The following is a 16,630-nucleotide window of genomic DNA, read 5'->3' on the forward strand; positions in this document are numbered from 1 at the left end:
GTGTCACCGCTGGGTTCCCAAGCAGCTGGAAGGACTGCTGTTCTTTAGGCTTCCCCGGGGATTACTCTGGGCTGGAAATTCTCAGCCTCAACTGGAGTTAAGCAACAGTGAGGACAAAAACAAAAGAAGTGTAATTTTCCAAAATCAAGTTGACTAAGACTGCTTGCTGTCTTCTCATTTACTCACCCTCCCTTCTGAAGGGTAACCCTCTGGACTCTTCATTATGTTAACAAGAATTAGAGAAACTCTGCTATGTTGAAACCTGGGTGCACAGCTAAATGTAAGTAGAAAGACTTATTAGTTTAAATTTTTAAAATAAACTTTGCACATAAAAGCTTTTCACTGATGAAAAAAAAAATTTTCTGGCTTGAAATATTATAGTGTCTCCCGTTGAGAAAAAAAGTTTTGCCAGATCTGTAATAGCCACATATTTGCTGATTATTTTAACTACACTCTATACAAATATTTGACAGTTTTGCAGATCATACATTGTTCTGTTGCTCTTCAGTCGTTAAGTCATGTCTGACTCTCTGCGACCCCATGGACTGTAGCCAACTAGGCTCCACTGTCCTTGGGGTTCTCCCGGCAAGAATATTGGAGTGGGTTGCCATTTCCTTCTCCAATACTTTGTTCTAGATAAAGAATTTTAGGAAAATGTGTATATGATAATTGAACAGATATTGCTATCATTTCACACACTATTTTGGTAAACCATGCCTTAAAATTGTAGTAAATACAGCCATCTTTGATCAAGCTCAAGTTTTCAAACTTTCCCAAGTTTTGTTTTGCTTTGTTTTTCTTAGTACTTATAGAAGGAAATTTTACTGGATATTAAAGTTGCTTGTTTATAATTATTCTTCCAAGTCATGTGGAAAAGCTAAGGATTATGTCATTAAACATGTTAATTGTGAGGAAATCTATGGCAATCGATGTACACAGAGTGTAAAATTGTTAAAAAGAGTCATGATGTTTCTTAAGTAAATCGTAAGTGTCTATAAAGAAACATCCCAAAGGGGCATTATTTTTCTGTCTTATTTTACTGCCTTATTTTTCTTCATAACACTTATTACATCCTAACATAATTGTGTATGTATTTTTGTTTGTGTTCTAACTGGCTGTGTCTCCCCCACCAGAAGGCAAGCTGCATCAATGGATGACCTTTGTTTCACTTATTGCTGTGCGCCTGGCATCTGGAACAGTGCCTGACACCTACTAGTTATTCAATCACACTCACTGAATCAACAAATGAGTATCTACAGAGAAGAATAAGTTGACAGCTAGAATGGAAGCTTTTTTAAGAGCACACTTTAATTTACTTATGGATATTAATTAAATGACAGTGCTTATAATCTAAGAAATAAATGAGAGGTGCCAGGGAGAATATTACACAATACAAATAATGAGTAAGGGAAGATTTTGTTGAAAGTGAATGATTAAAGATGGTATTCTAGAAATGCTGACTCACTGAAATTTTTTTTTACCATTTGATTATACTGACATATTTCCTCCCTGGTAATGCACATTTTATGTCTTTCTAAGGTATTTAATCCATTTGAGTTGCCTACCATGTTATAATTCAACTTAATATTAAAACATCTCAAATTTTGTGGCAGTTACTAGATTTAAGAAATCCCTTAGCAGACGTTGTCTTAGAAATGATAATGCGTAACTATCAGAACACCACTGATATGCCAGGCATAAAGAGTTTTTCAAATGTTATTAAATCCTCCCAACAGACCTATTTGACCTTGGTAGTGCCGTTATCTCCAATTTGCAGTGAGGAAGCTAAGGCACAGAGGGGTAAAGGCAGTCTGACTTCAGAGCCCCTAACCCATTGCCTTTGCCATTTTGAATGGTTTACTTCTTGTTGTTTTGGAATTACTATCAGCTTATTCTTCCTGTTAACTTCTGTATCCCAATAGAAATACCCTGAAAGTATCCCCTGATTTCTCTGGCAAGTTCTAAATGAAACCTTTTGTGATTCAGTCTGATTAACCACTACCAGTTGTTTTCCCTTAACTTTTTTCACTGTAGATTTCTATCTTGGCTATGTTTTTCATTGTTTATGATCTTTTTTCAGTGTAATGTTACCATTTTGAGAATAGAGACCTCTGTTTCGCTCTGTTTTGCTCACTGCTATATTCCTAATATGTCAGTGCCTAGTATGTAGCAAATGCTCAGAACTATTGGTTGAATGAGTAAATACTCAGTAAATGAATTGTATCAAAATGTGATTCGATCCATCAGCCAATATTATAATTCTGTGCTGTGTGTGTGTGCACGCGCATGTGCACACTGTGTACTTACTTGCTCAGTTGTGTCTGACTCTTTGTGACCCCATGGACTGCCAGTCCTCTACCCATGGGGATTCTTCAGGCAAGAATACTGGAGTGGGTTGCTGTACCCTCCTCCAGGGGATCTTCCCAACCTAGGGATCAAATCCAGGTCACCCACATTGCAGGCAGATTCTTTACCATCTGAGCCACCAGGGAAGCCCCTCTGTGCCTAGTACTCTCCTTTATATATATAGTTATATATATGTGTGTATATGTGTTATATACACACATATATAGTATGTGCTAAATATCAAGTTCTCTGCTAAGTGCTTTGTGTAAAGCAGCTCTTTTTAATCTCTACAATAACTCTCTGAGGTGGTCTGCAAAGATCTTGAAAAAAAAAGTTAAGACATAATTCCTTTATGTAAAGAGCCTTAAATCTAGTTAAGAAATAATACCAGTGGAGTGAAATAATTATAAAACAGTTCAAGTTTATAATACAAGCGTAACATTATTAAATTTTAATTACAATTACATTTGAGGGAAGAGGAATATAAGTAGGCATTTCAACTTTTAAAAGGAATTGATAGTTTATCTTGGTCTTAAGAAATGGGATTAATTCATATAGATGAAGGGGAGAAGAGGATGATATTTCTGGGTAGAACAACTGAATTAAAGTGGAGAACAAAGATGATCTTTGAGGCCTGGGAATAATGGTATATGTTATTAGGTAGATAGGAGGACAAGACCATAGACAACTTTCAAACACAGGGAGAAAAAGTTAGACCTGAGGTGGCTAGAATCAGTGAATCACTGTATATGGATATGTGCATGCATATGTGTATAAGTGTGTGAAATTTATAAAGTCAGAAAAATAAGTCTTTGTAGCCCTTAAATTATGTGGATTAAATGCAAAGTATTCATCCCATTCCTGGCACATAACTAGCTATAATTAAATGGTAACTATTATTATTTACTGATAATAATAATAATAGAGAAAATTATGCCTTACATTTTTAATCTAGATAAATAGACTTCTTCTGTGTTATTCATATTAAGTCTAATTTGTCTTTATAAACTTAAATACAGTTTAATCAGTAATAGCATTAAGACAAACGCTCAGAATGAGCAGACTCCACATATACTCCAGCAAAGAAAATGTGTCGTTTGAATGACATCCTCATAGAGCTAAAAAATAATCATATGACAAAGTTTTTATACTATCAGTTACCTATATTTCATTAAAATGTGCTGTTTGTCATTGTGGAGAATAGTGTGGTATTTCCTCAAAAAATTAAAAATAGAATTGCCATGTGATCTAGCAATTTTACTTTTGGGTACATACCCTAGATAATTAGGAAGCAGGGTCTCAAAGCAATAATTTGTACACCCATGTTCATAGTAGCATTATTCACAAGAGCTAAAATGTAGAAGCCACTCAAGTGGATGAATGCATGAGCAAAACATGGAATATATATTCAAGAGAATATTATTTAGCCCTTAAGAGAAAATATGACATATGCTACAGCATGGATGCCCTGGAGAAGGAAATGGCAACCCACTCCAGCATTCTTGCCTGGAGAATCTCATGGACAGAGGAGCCTGGCAGGCTACAGTCCATGGGGTCACAAGAGTTGGACATGACTGAGCAAATAAACCAGCACCACCACCACCGCAGCATGGATGAACCTTGAGGACATTATGCGAAGTAAAATTGGTGGTGGTTTAGTCGCTCAGTCGTTTCTGACTCTTGTGACCCCATGGACTGTAGTAGTCAGCCAGGCTCTTCTGTCTACGGGATTCTCCAGGCAAGAATACTGGAGTGGGTTGCCGTTTCCTTCTCCAAGTAAAATTAATCAATCACAAAAAACAAATGCTATGAGATACTTAGCGTAGTCAAAATCATAGAGAAAGAAAGTAGAATGGTGGTTGCCAGAGGTTTTGGGGTGGGGTAGGGGATGGAATTATTGTCTAACGCGTATAGAGTTTCATTTTTTATAAGAGTAAAAGAATTATGGAGCTAGACGTTGGTGAAGGTTGCGCATTATGAATGTGTTTAATATCGCTGAACTGTACAGTTAAAAATACTTAAGAGGGTAAATTTTGTTATGTGTATTTTACTACAATAAAAGAAAAACTGGAGGGTAATGTGCTATTTGCAACTCTACAGAATCCAATGATAGCTTTTTGATTCCCCATGGAGGATTTTTCACTAAAATTCAGCTAGTATGAAAACAAAAAAAAACAGGCATTTCCCAGAAGGATAAACAGAGAAGGGATAATAACCTCGGCAAGATCCTCTATAAACTTCAAAGAATATGAGAATGCCTGTAAGGTTTTTTGTTTTGTTTTGTTTTATCCTGCTTTTTTGGTGATAGGGGAGGCAGAGTATAAACAAACTGTAGCTCAAAAGCTTTCCAAAAAACCCCTCTAATTATAGGGTAGCAATTTCTTTAGTACAGTATATTTTATACTTAGTATTTTCCAAACTATTTCCCAGAGTTAATAATGCAGCTTATAATTAAATATTATGCTAGATGAAGAGACCTAGACCAAGTTTCTAAATGAGCAAGATGTGGATGGAGAGGTCTAAACAACAGAGCTTCCAAGGAAGAAGGACTAAGAAGTTGAAGGGAAAGAAATAGAAAGCAAGGGAAGGGGAGAAAAAAATGATTCAAGTCTTTTGAAGATGTTAAAGCCAAGAATTTGAATTAAAGGACATTTGTTAGAAACCACTTAACTTCATGCATGCAGTTTGCATTATTGTTCATGTCCACCAATGCAGGAAATATTTTCTATGCACCCCTTTGGGTCTGCTTAGAAAGAAAGATCATCTATACAAAGAAAGATACCATCACCTTTGCTGCTGAAGAGCTGGGTTAATCTTTTAACAAGGTCTTACATATTTCTAATTCCTTTTGCCCTTAAGCCTTGGAATTAATCAGACTTTCATCCTAGTTCTCTCTCCCCCTCACCTGTCTCCTCCCTCTCCCTTCCCACGGGCCTGTGACACAGTCCACACTGCCCTCCACAGCTGTTATACAGTCATCCCCCTGAAGTGGGGCTCTGTGAACATTAGCACTCTTCCAACCGTTGTCTATGTAACTTATTTCCCCTTGCCTCCTGAGGGCCTTTATGCAACTTCTGACACACACTGAGTTTCTAACAGTAGATTAACTTTGGGGGAAGGTGCACTGTGTACTTTGGGTGCACTGTTTGCTGTTCCAGTTTGCCGTGTACACAAAGGCTTAAGCAAGGCTCCTTTGGGCATTTTAGTTTAGGGCGTGGGGATTACGTGACACACTTGTCAATGCTTGGTTTTTCTTGAGGGCAATCAGCTGAAAACTGGTTTCGCTCAATTTGTTTTGGTTTGTTTGGACCAACTGTTTGCTCAAGCAGAAGGAGCCCGCCTTGAATACTGAGGCAGCCGCTACAGAGAGGTCAGGATGTTCTCTGCAAGCTCCCCATCCCTGCCACAGGATGAAACCATTTACAGTACTTCGTGCATCATGGTGTCTCTTGGCATCTGCTCTCCTGAGCTTGCCCCAAATGCTCCCTTTATGGCCTCTGCTGAAGTTCTGGAGCCCAGGAACTGGGACCCGGGTGGTTTCCTTTTGCTGACCAGAAGGCAACTGGGTCATGGCCGAATAACTGCAGAGCAGCCAGGAAATGCTCTGGGAAGCAAAAATAATTGCCAAAACCAAAATATATGTAAAAACACTATTTCCCCTTTGATTCAAAGCCGTGGTGCTGACTCAGCCTTCTGAATATTGAACCTGAACCTGACCATGCTTTTAAACTGAGCTTAGGGTTTAACCATCGAATGCACTCATTTAACTCTGTTTATTGCTATATCCTCCACTCTGGCTTTGGCCCAAAGATTTCCAATGGCTTCAGCAGCTCTGGAGTCAGTATCTCTGATGTGTTTGCATCTGACCTCTGACCTAAGCTTTAGTGTTATTTTCAGCTGTTCCTTGACAGGGAATCCAACAGCTGCTGTTTAATACCACAGACAACTTGTAACACACACTGAGTTTCTAGCAATAGGATTAATCTGTCGATCTTAGGCTCTGATTTAAGCCATCTATAATTTTCCTGCCCCGGGCGTGGTGGTGGTGGGGTGGTTGGAAATAAAAACCAAATCTTAAGTACTATGTTATCCTTTCCAAAAGAAGAGTAGCAAAATATACATAATGTTAACCTTTAATCAAAAATACAAATCATGCCCCTGCTACAATTAAAAGTAATTGGAAAATGTATTGCTTCCTAGTAGTCATGATATCTGAACTTGAAAATACTGTTCAGTGGAGTAGATAGTTGCAAAGAAATCCTGACATGTTGGATATCTATTTATAAATGCTCATTGAACTGTTTTAAAAGTCCCTAAGAAATCCGAGGGTCTGAGAAAAATGTGGCCATTTCACATAAACTTCATTTGACAAGAGGCAGTTTTAGAAAAGCAGATTAATCCAATAATGTATTTCAAACAATTTTGTGGCTTAGTCCCAGAATAAATACCAGAACTTGTTTTTAAAGTACATCTTTCGGAGTTTGCTTTGCATGAAGAAGACTTAAAAAAAATCTTGAAAATATTGATACCCAGGTTAATGACTGGCTGGTTTCAAAGTTCACCATCACTGTATAGATTCAATGGCTAAAGTATCTTGGGTTGTCAGGATGTAATTCTTTTTCCATTTGCTATCAAACATCAGCTGATAGGCAGAGAGCTAGAAGCTGCCCTCTGCATTTAAGATAATGGCCAAAATAACAGGCGCTCAGTATGACCATACTAGGGGTGTGGCGATTCTCTCCCGTTCTTTCCTCTCTCTCTCTCATGATAAACTCAATGAGGTTGTCTATTTTTAACCTCCTGTTCTTTCCTTTTGGCAGAGTAATCAGTGCGAGCGGAGCTCTTTCCCTGAATGAATCCAAGTAACCCCGGTGGTTGCCTTCTGAAATGACCAGCAGCCACACATCTGCACAGAGGCTGTCCAAAGCGTAAACTCTGGTTCTAACGTACCATGTCCAGCCAAGAGAGTCCTGGTGTGGAGTTTTCTACAACGACAGTCAGTTCAGTAGCTGTGCAGGCTGGGGACTCCAAAATCGTTATAGCTGTCATAAAGGTAAGCAGACAACTTCCTTTTTTTCTGTGTGGCTGTAGGCTTCTTGCTACATGCTGATAATCCTAAAAAACATTCCACACAATGAGCAGTACACAGCATATAGAAAATAACCCAGCAAGTACATCTTAATGCTTCTTTAAATTTGCAACTGTAGAACCCTCTACTAAGTTTCAGCCAGTTGCTAGAGTTTCTCTTTCAGCTAGCCATAAAACATCTACAGCAGCTTGATTTTTCAGAAAAGCAATAACAAAACCTACCGTATACTTTCAGTTTGGTTTTTAAAGACAAAGCATTTGTGACCACAGGTTCGTGATTACTAGGCTTAAGAGTCCAGTGGACCTGTGAAATGTCTGTGATTTTGAGAGTGGATATGATGAAGGAGGGAAGAGGAGGGTCCCAGCGGATAAGGGGCGGCATTGTTTTCAGCGTGACACAGCATAGGGAACTCCTAACAACAGAGAGTGACACTTGCCCTCTGCAGCTCTGGTTTTGACATGGTGAAGGCACTAGTAAATCCTTGCCACAGGTGAGAGAATGGAGACCCTACCAGGGAAGATGCGAAGGGCGTGTGTCTAACTTGCCCTTAACCACAGCAAATTGAAGCCACTTGGGACTTAAAGGTTTCTGCATGTTTTACGTCAAGCAGTTTGCCAATTTGCAAAGATGAGCACACATCTTTAGGTTGAAGAATGTATGCATGATTTTATTCCCTATGAATATGTCCTATGAAAATTCCTGACGCCTTTTGCTTGGATTTAGATAACTCAGCACCTCAAGAATTCAGGGTTTAATGAAGAGAATCAGTGCTCACCAGCCTGTTACTTTCAAGACCCCGCCAGGCTTAACTGAATGAATTTTCTGGCCTTTTGTAAGCAGCATGGGCAATAAAGCCTGTTTAATTTCACTTAATTGCCGCAAATTTTATTTTAATGTGAAAATTCGAAACAGGAAAGCAGTACTTGACACTGAACAAAATGATTCGGTCTAGAAGCACTGAAAGCACGGAATGCAAAGTGTTCCTACCAAGGCCACTTGCCCAGGGCTCTCGAGACTTGGTCTCACAATAACAGGGCCTCTGCTGAGTCCCTTGACCTCTATTCTTTTCAAAGGCAATGGATGGACATGGAAAAAAGCCAGAAGCAAAAGTAGCAAAATTGATAACTTGCATGTCATTTTATGATGCTCTGAGTAACTGCAAATATCAGCAGTGAGGGAAAAAGAGGAAAAATTTCTGTTTTTTTTTTTAATTCACTTTTCTTTCCCTCAAATATGAAACATTTATTTGAGTAGGATGAGGAAGAATGCGTATAGAATAAATGATAAAAGAATCAGGGCTAAATTGACAGTAAGAAAAAAAAAAACTCTAAAATTATACTGGAAACTCTTAACTAAAACTCTTTTTAAGAAAGTTCCCTCCATCCTTCTTCCTCAGCTTCCTAAGTTCACTGCTGTGCTGTTTGAAATAAACTCCAAGCTGTTCAAAATGGAAAGTGTGTCTTAATAGAAGTGCTTGTGTCTGATTTATGTGGGCTTCTCGTTTCTAAACAGTCTCAGGGTACTAATGATCTAGAATAGACATGTAGTTTTCTCATTTCTCCTCAGCAATTCACTTAGCCAAGTGCATGTGCCCGGTAGTGCTTCCTCTTGCTTAATCGATATTGCTTCTTAAAAAAGCAATTCCTTAGGAAATGCAATGATGAATTATATCTTGGGGCAGGACACTGAAAAGGTCCTTCATGTGGAAAACAAGTTGAGTGCATTCAAATGGCAGTTGTCACACATCTAATTTCACTGACATTTTTGTACTTATTTTATTGAATATTCAACAATAAAATTTGAAAAATATTATGTTTTAACTTTGAAATAAACTAAGAATCACTTGCTTCATCTGCTGTTTATTCTTTCTGATTGATTCAGCAAGGTTAAAGACACTAATTAGCATAAATTACATTTATGAAACCTTTACCCTTTGGTGACGTTCGCACCTTACTTGCTCAAATCACTATTTTTATAGAATTTGTTTTTTTGAGCAAGAGAATGTAAAATTGTGTAAATTATTGTATAATTTTGTACTATTCAATAATACATAACCTATTGTAAATGTTCCTCATTTGGGAATTTTTAATTTAAATCTAATATGCTAAGAGAAAAGAATTTATCCTTTGAATAAAAAAAAGAAAAGCCAGGGCATGGATTTATGTCAGAACTGTTCTATTTCAATTTAAGTAAGACCCATCTCTATAGAAAAGTTAAACTCTTCACAATGTAACTGGAAACTTTGAAAAAAAAGAGAAATGGAAAAGGAGAAGTGTGAAAGGGAAGGAATAAAGGGAACTAAAAGTGCATTTTATTTCATTTTTATTTTTAGTGTGGCAAATGGGTACAACTTCAGTTGGCTGAATCACAGCCCAATCTTCTAGAAATTGGAAGCAATCAAGATGAAACCAAAAACCTTCTTCATGATCATGAACTTCTTTTGGCCAAACTCAAGGTAAGATATTAAGATATGGAGCAGATACAAAATCAAGAAGAAATTAAAAGCTATTTCTGACACTTCCCCTTGATTGTCCCTTATGTCACTGACCTATGGCTATTTTAACTTCATACCAGATAGATAATGGAAAAACACCATAGTTGAGCAAACACCAACGTTGGAGAAAAGTAATAAGATTATTTTTTTAAACTATCCCTAATGTGATAGAAAATATGGAGTGATAATATTTTCACTGTGGATAAATAAATACTTTCTTTTTTCCTGGCTGCCTCCATGAAAAAAAATTCCATCATTTCCATTTCATGCAACGTACTGTCAAACCACAACAATAGATCCAAACTTCTATTGTTAATGACACCTGCTGGCAAAAATAATATAGAGGGTTTTTCCCTCTTGAACTATTGAAAAGATCTGATTTTATATTTATTAGTAAGAGTTCTTGAAACCAAAGAATAGTTTTAATGAAGAGTTATTATTGTGTATATGTTGTGACTATTTAAGAATCTAAAAACAATGTTGGTTTGAGATTGCCAGATAAGATATCTAATCAGAGACAGGAATATAGTTTGTGGGGTCCAGCACAAAGCGAAAATGTAGAATTCCCCGTTCGGGAAACAGGAAGAAGCTTTTTCTTGGCCTGTCACAGTGTTTTTAAAATCTGTAATTTAATGTCTGGCTCCTTCGGGCAGGGAATACGCTGGGGTCTGTGCAGCCCCTCTCAGACAGTGGGTCTCAGCCCCAGCTCAGCGTACAGGGTGTGGACCTGACCCCAAGCTTTCTGAGCTGTGCCCTGACACCTGCCAGGGCAGAGGACAGAGGTCATTGAGCAGGGGCGGGGGAGCAGACAGGATAACAAAGAGTTTCTCTCCCCGAGGGACGGACCACATGGTGAGTGAGGCTCCCATCCCTCAGCACTTCCTCTGTTGCCCCATTGAACTTACAGAACACACAGTCAAAGATAAAATTGTTAAGAACTTCAGGACAGTAATAGGTAAAACATTAAACCCCAAGTGGTTTCTCCTTCTGAGAATGGAACCCTGTGCAGCAGTGAACTCTGTAATAACCCTCGTGGGCAAATGAATGTCATTACTAAAATCAAAGAGGCTGGATTCAGAAGTCTACAATGACTAGGTATTCTGTGTCATTAGTACTTTAATATTACTTGCTTCTTTGAACATCTAGGCTGGAATTTACACTTGCTTTCTAGATTTAGAGGCAGAGCTGATAGGCATCTGATAAGTATCAGCAGCAGCAGTAAAAGTAAAAGGATGAATCAGACTGAGAGGATGAACAAAGAATTAGTACTGGAGCAGGAGGGTATTAGAGTCCAGAATTTATTCTCCTGTGTAGATAGCTCCTTGTCCTTCAAGGTAGAAATCCCTGGTGACCAGGAAGTCCTCTGTATATCTTAAAAAACACAGGCTGATGTAAGCAGTCATTGAACCAGGGATCAAAAGACCTATGTTTTAGTACTAATTTTGCTTCCCTGGTGGCTCAGATGGTAAAGAATATGCCTGTAATGCAGGAAACCTTGGTTCGATCCCTGGGTTGGGAAGATCTCCTGGAGAAGGTAATGGCTACCCACACCAGTATTCTTGCCTGGAGAATCCCATGGACAGTGGAGCCTGGTGGGCTACAGTCCATGGGGTTGCAGAGTCAAACATGACTGTGCGACTAAGCATGCACACACATGCCAATAGCTAGTTTAGTTTGGCTAACAATTCAAGGTTTTGCTGCTACAGAAAAAGCTCGATTTTATGAATTGTGGAAATGCAATACTTCTCTACAATTCTTGCTCATCCATAGAGGTTTACTTTCTCAAGGTCTCCTGTGTCCCCAGCCCCTGCATACATACCTGCCAACTGTTTCTGAAGTTAACCCAGCAACTGTATGTCTTCCCCAGGTTCTGCTACCAATCCATGCCCAGCCAGCACTTTCAGGTCCACTGATGAGCTATGGGTGGTGGAGAAGCTTACAGCAGTCTGGGTCTCTCGGGCTACCTCTTTTCCCCCAGCCCTATTCCTATCCAGACCTACAATTCCAGGGAGAATTCTTTCTTAAGCAGAGCAGTTCGTCTCTCCTTAACAACTGTGCTCAAATTTGCACGCCTGAATCTATGCAGGAGCACAGCTGGAAGAGGGTTTTTCTATTAATGGCATTCATGTGTGGTACTTGTGATTCTCAGTTGTAAAGTCTTGTCCTTTAATGCAGGTCTTTTGGACCTTAGGCTTTTATCTGTAAAGATGATTAGGAAAGGATGAATCAAAGGTTCATATCTATTGTGGATCTTGTCTTGATGTGCAATGGAATAGTGGAACCATTCTCCGTCTTTGCCTGTGGGTCTAAGAACATGAGGTCTTATGTAGAAAGACCTTTTGACTTCATGCAGATCTCTAGCCATGACCTCTTAGTGTCCAACTTCCATACACTCTCCTAACCCAACAAACCAGCCACTTACCCCCAAGAAATTTTTAGTAGTAGCATCATCTTGGTTAGAATAGCATTGAAACATGTATATTATCATATGTGAAAGAGAACACCATTCCATGTTCGATGCATGAGACAAGGGCTCAGGGCTGGGGCAATGGGATGACCCAGAGGGATGGGATGGGGAGGGAGGTGGGTGGGGGGTCCAGGAAGGGAAACACATGTAAACCCATGGCTGATTCATGTCAATGTATGGCAAAAACTATTACAATATTGTAAAGTAATTAGCCCCCAACTAAAGTAAATAAATTTATATATAAAAAAAAAAGAATGAATGCATCAGCCTGGGGGAAAACTGTGGGAAAGAAATCGACACTTAAGTCACTGATGTCACAGTTCAGAGGTCCGCCAGATTCTAAAAGAGCTGGATCCTTAAACCTTTTCAGCTGTGAGAGCCATCAGCTCCAGTTCCTTGGACACACACATACTATCCTCGGTTAAGGGGTCAGGGACTTCAACAAACCAACAGAACTTTAAACAGCAAAGCTTGTGCTTCCACCCTCGGCGACATCACTCTTCAAAGAATTGATCACGCTTAGCAAGACCCTGGAATTTTGCACTAGGAATGAATTACCTCAATAAGCAGGTGACTTCCCTGCATAAGCTTGCCAGATATAGCAAGGAAAAAGAAGAGGCCCAGTTAACTTTGAATTTCCAATAAATGTTGCAAAAACAACTCTGAGACACTGGAAGCCAAGTAAAACAAACAAGCAAGGAGACCATTTGTAGTTGAAGAAATCCAAGAAGTGGAGGGAGACCACCGTCGAGCAGAAAACTCACCATACCTGAGCTGCATGCTCTCTCCCTGCAGAAACCCTACGCTGCCGCTGAAGCTTTCTCCAACGGAAAAGCCTTTTCAATTTTTCCCCCATCTTGTTGACAATTTATTTTCTAAGCCTTGGCTCTTGCCACCAGGAAGTACATGTTGCCCAGTTACTTTCTGTTGGATGCTACTTTTATCACTTATTATATTATTTAAACTTTTCCTGTCTCATTTAAAATTAAAACTCTGAGGTCGAGAACAAAAAAAAAAAAAAAATCAAGGAGTCTGAAGTCTGTTTCATAGTTGCTGACAAAAGACTTTTTTAAATAAGAGGAACGTGAATTCCATATTGTAAATGGCTGGAGTAACTTAATTTACCAGTTATTATGTCGTTAGGGTAGGTACAATCTTAACCTGTAGCAGGAAATTGTTGTACTGAGTTATTTTTAATATGAGCTCTTTGAATGGTAGGAACATTAGCAGTTCAATAAGCCAATAATATTTAATATTTAATGTTCACTCAAGTGTTTTCCCTATGCACAGGGCCCTGAGATTTGTTCTAATTATAAAGAAGAATGTACTATTAGGAGTATTGGGAGGGTGTAGGCGTTCTGTGCTGAGTCCACTCTGCTTTGGACAAAGTAGTTAGCCTCTCTGGTCTCAGGTTCTTTATTTGAAAAATTATGATAATAATTGATACCTTCAAATACCTACAAAGGAAATCTGGAGGGGGAAATGCAATGATTTACAGAAGTGCTTGCTGCCTTGAAAAGAAAAAGTAGTATAATTAATCTGTTGATAATTAATATATCAGAGAAATTTGGGTATTTAATTTTATAGGGAAGCTATTTTCTGCCTTCCATTAAGATTATCTCAAATCCTAATAATTCAGACTAAAGGGAAAAATTCTGGTGACACAGAATTTGTTAGAGTGTTTCTAATATTGGTAATGTCTATACCCCAGAGACCTTATTTTCCTTTCAACAGAGTACTTAACCATTTCTATGGAGTGTCCAGAGAGAAATATTTCCCTATTTTCAGTGGGGGAAAACATAAACATGTGGAGAAAACATTCATTCCCTAAAAGCGTCTAGATTTTCAAGCCACCCTCGATTATTATTTTAATGAGAAAGAAGGAATTCAGGAAAGGGAAGAGCGAAATGTAAGCAGGTAACAAAAATCTGCCTGTGGCCCCTGTCAGCACCACATCCTCAGGTGGTTCAAGGAGGAAAGAAGGGTCAGAAATGCCTTAGGAATGTTTCTGAAAACACTCTGCCCCTTATCATCTTACTACTAACTGCATCGCTATTGTGCAAAGGAATGACAACTATGTTGTTGTTTAGTCGCTAAGCCACGTCTAACTCTTTTGTGACCCCATGGACGTTAGCCTACTAGGCTCCTCTGTCTGTGGGATTTCCCAGGGAAGAATACTGGAGGGGGTTGCCATTTCCTTCTCCAGGGCATCTTCCTGACCCAGGGATCGAACCCACGTCTCCTACATTGACAGGTGGATTCTTTACCATCTGAGCCACCAGGAAAGCCCAACTACAACTATAAGAGCCAAGAAAACCTCTGGACCCTGGCTCCTGTATGTGTTTTTAATATATGATATTAGCATTCAGTGAAGAATGACTCTTTAAAATGTAAGATACTAAAAAGTTCACCTCTGACTTAACTCATAAATCTATTGACTTCCTGATTTCAACTTCATCTCTGACCCAGTGAATGTTTATTTTTGTCCTATTTTTCTTTACTTAGTTAAAAATGAATAGTCAAAATATATTAGTAGTAGTAGTCCTACTAAAACTTATTTCTTAAATAAGGAATAGTGTGATTTTTCTCCTATAAACTGCTATAAAATATGTAAATTCATATTTAGTGTGAATGAATCATTAAAAAAATTTTTTGGTAAATATATGAATTTGCAATTTCAACCATTTTTTTCATTTTTTTTAATTTATCACACACTCATCAAGGACCTATGATGTATTTAGCATGGATGAAAAGAGAAAATGACACATAAAGACATTAAAAAACTTACAGTTTAGTAAAAGAACTAAGACAAGAACACTATTGTAATTAGAAGACAAAAGGTAATAAGTACTACATGCATGTATTTATTTACTATTTTTTTATTGGGATATAGTTGCTTTACAATACTGTGGTGCTTTCTGCTGTACAACAGAGTGACTCGGCTATAAGTATACATATATCCCTCCCACTGTCCCCACCCTCACCACCAATCTAGGTCATCAGAAAATGCAGAGCGGAGATCCCTGTGCTATACAACAGGTTCTCACCAGCTAGCTATTTTACTACATGGTACTGTATATATGTCAGTCCCAATCTCCCAGTTCATCCCACCTCCCACTTCCTCCCCATCACGTCCACCCATTTGTTCCCTATGTCCGTGTTTCTTTTCCTGCCCTGCAAATAGGTTCATCTGGACCATTTTCCTAGATTCCACATATATGCGTTAACATATGCTCTTTGTTTTTCTCTTTCTGACTGGCTTCACTCTGTAAGACACCCATGTCCATCCATGTCTCCAGAGATGACCCAATTTTGTTCTTTTTAATGGCTAACTAACATTCATTGGATATATGTACCACATCTTTATCTATTCATCTGTGAACTATATTTAAATGTACAATTCAGTGGCATTAATTGTGTTCACAATGTTGTGCATCCATTACCGCTATCAACTTCACACCCGAGTTTTCATCCCCCCAAACAGAAACTCTGTCCCTATTAAGCATAAATTCCCACTCCCTTCCCTGGTTAACCTCTCTAATCTACTTTCTACCCTTAAGAATTTATCTATTTTAGGTATTTCATGTAAATAGAATCATATAGTATTTATCCCTTTGTGTCTGGCTTATTTCGTTTACCATATAATGTTTTTAAGATTCATTTATGTTGTAGCAGGTATCAGAATTTCATTCCTTTTTATGAATGAATAATATTTAAATGTATGGATATGCCACATTTTATTTATTTAGTCATCTGACCATGGACACTTGGGTTATTTCCACTTTTCAGATGTTGTAAATAATGCTACAGTGAAGAGTGGTGTACAGGTATCTGTTTGAATACCTGCTTTCAATTCTTTTGGAGTGGAATTGATTGGTCATCGGGCTTTTCTATGCTAACTCTTTGAGAAAACACCAAAACGTTTTTAACAGTGGCTGCGCCATATTACATTCCCACCAGCAATGTACAATGTGCTCCAGTTTCTTCACATCATTGCTAAACTTGTTATTTTCTGTGTGTGTATTTGAATGTGTTTAATTATAGTCATCCTATTTGATGAAGTGGTATCCCAGGGTTGTTTTGATGAAAACATCTTTTCATGTGCTTACTGGACAACTGTATACCTTCTTTGGAGAAATGTCTTTGCCCACTTTTTAATTGGGGTGTTTGTTTTTTGTTATCGAGTTATAAGAATTCTTTGCATATTCTGGATATAAATTCCTATAAAATCCTC

At 38.3% G+C, this 16,630-nt stretch overlaps 1 protein-coding gene across 2 annotated transcripts in view; it reads left to right on the forward strand.

Moving 5' to 3' along the window:
* Positions 1-7,173: 7,173 nt before the first annotated feature.
* The window catches only part of CCDC141 (coiled-coil domain containing 141), a 230,821-nt gene continuing 221,364 nt past the window's right edge, over positions 7,174-16,630 (forward strand). For both annotated transcript variants that reach the window (XM_081579496.1, XM_081579498.1), the window contains exons 1-2: positions 7,174-7,399; positions 9,768-9,890. In XM_081579496.1, coding sequence (XP_081435622.1) covers positions 7,298-7,399; positions 9,768-9,890 — 225 coding nt within the window. In that variant the 5' untranslated portion in view covers positions 7,174-7,297. The remainder of the gene's footprint in view (positions 7,400-9,767; positions 9,891-16,630) is intronic.

The sequence above is a fragment of the Giraffa tippelskirchi genome, chromosome 3 (assembly GCF_054371585.1).
Source record: "Giraffa tippelskirchi isolate mGirTip1 chromosome 3, T2T-mGirTip1v1.2.pri, whole genome shotgun sequence".
Lineage (NCBI taxonomy): Eukaryota > Metazoa > Chordata > Mammalia > Artiodactyla > Giraffidae > Giraffa > Giraffa tippelskirchi.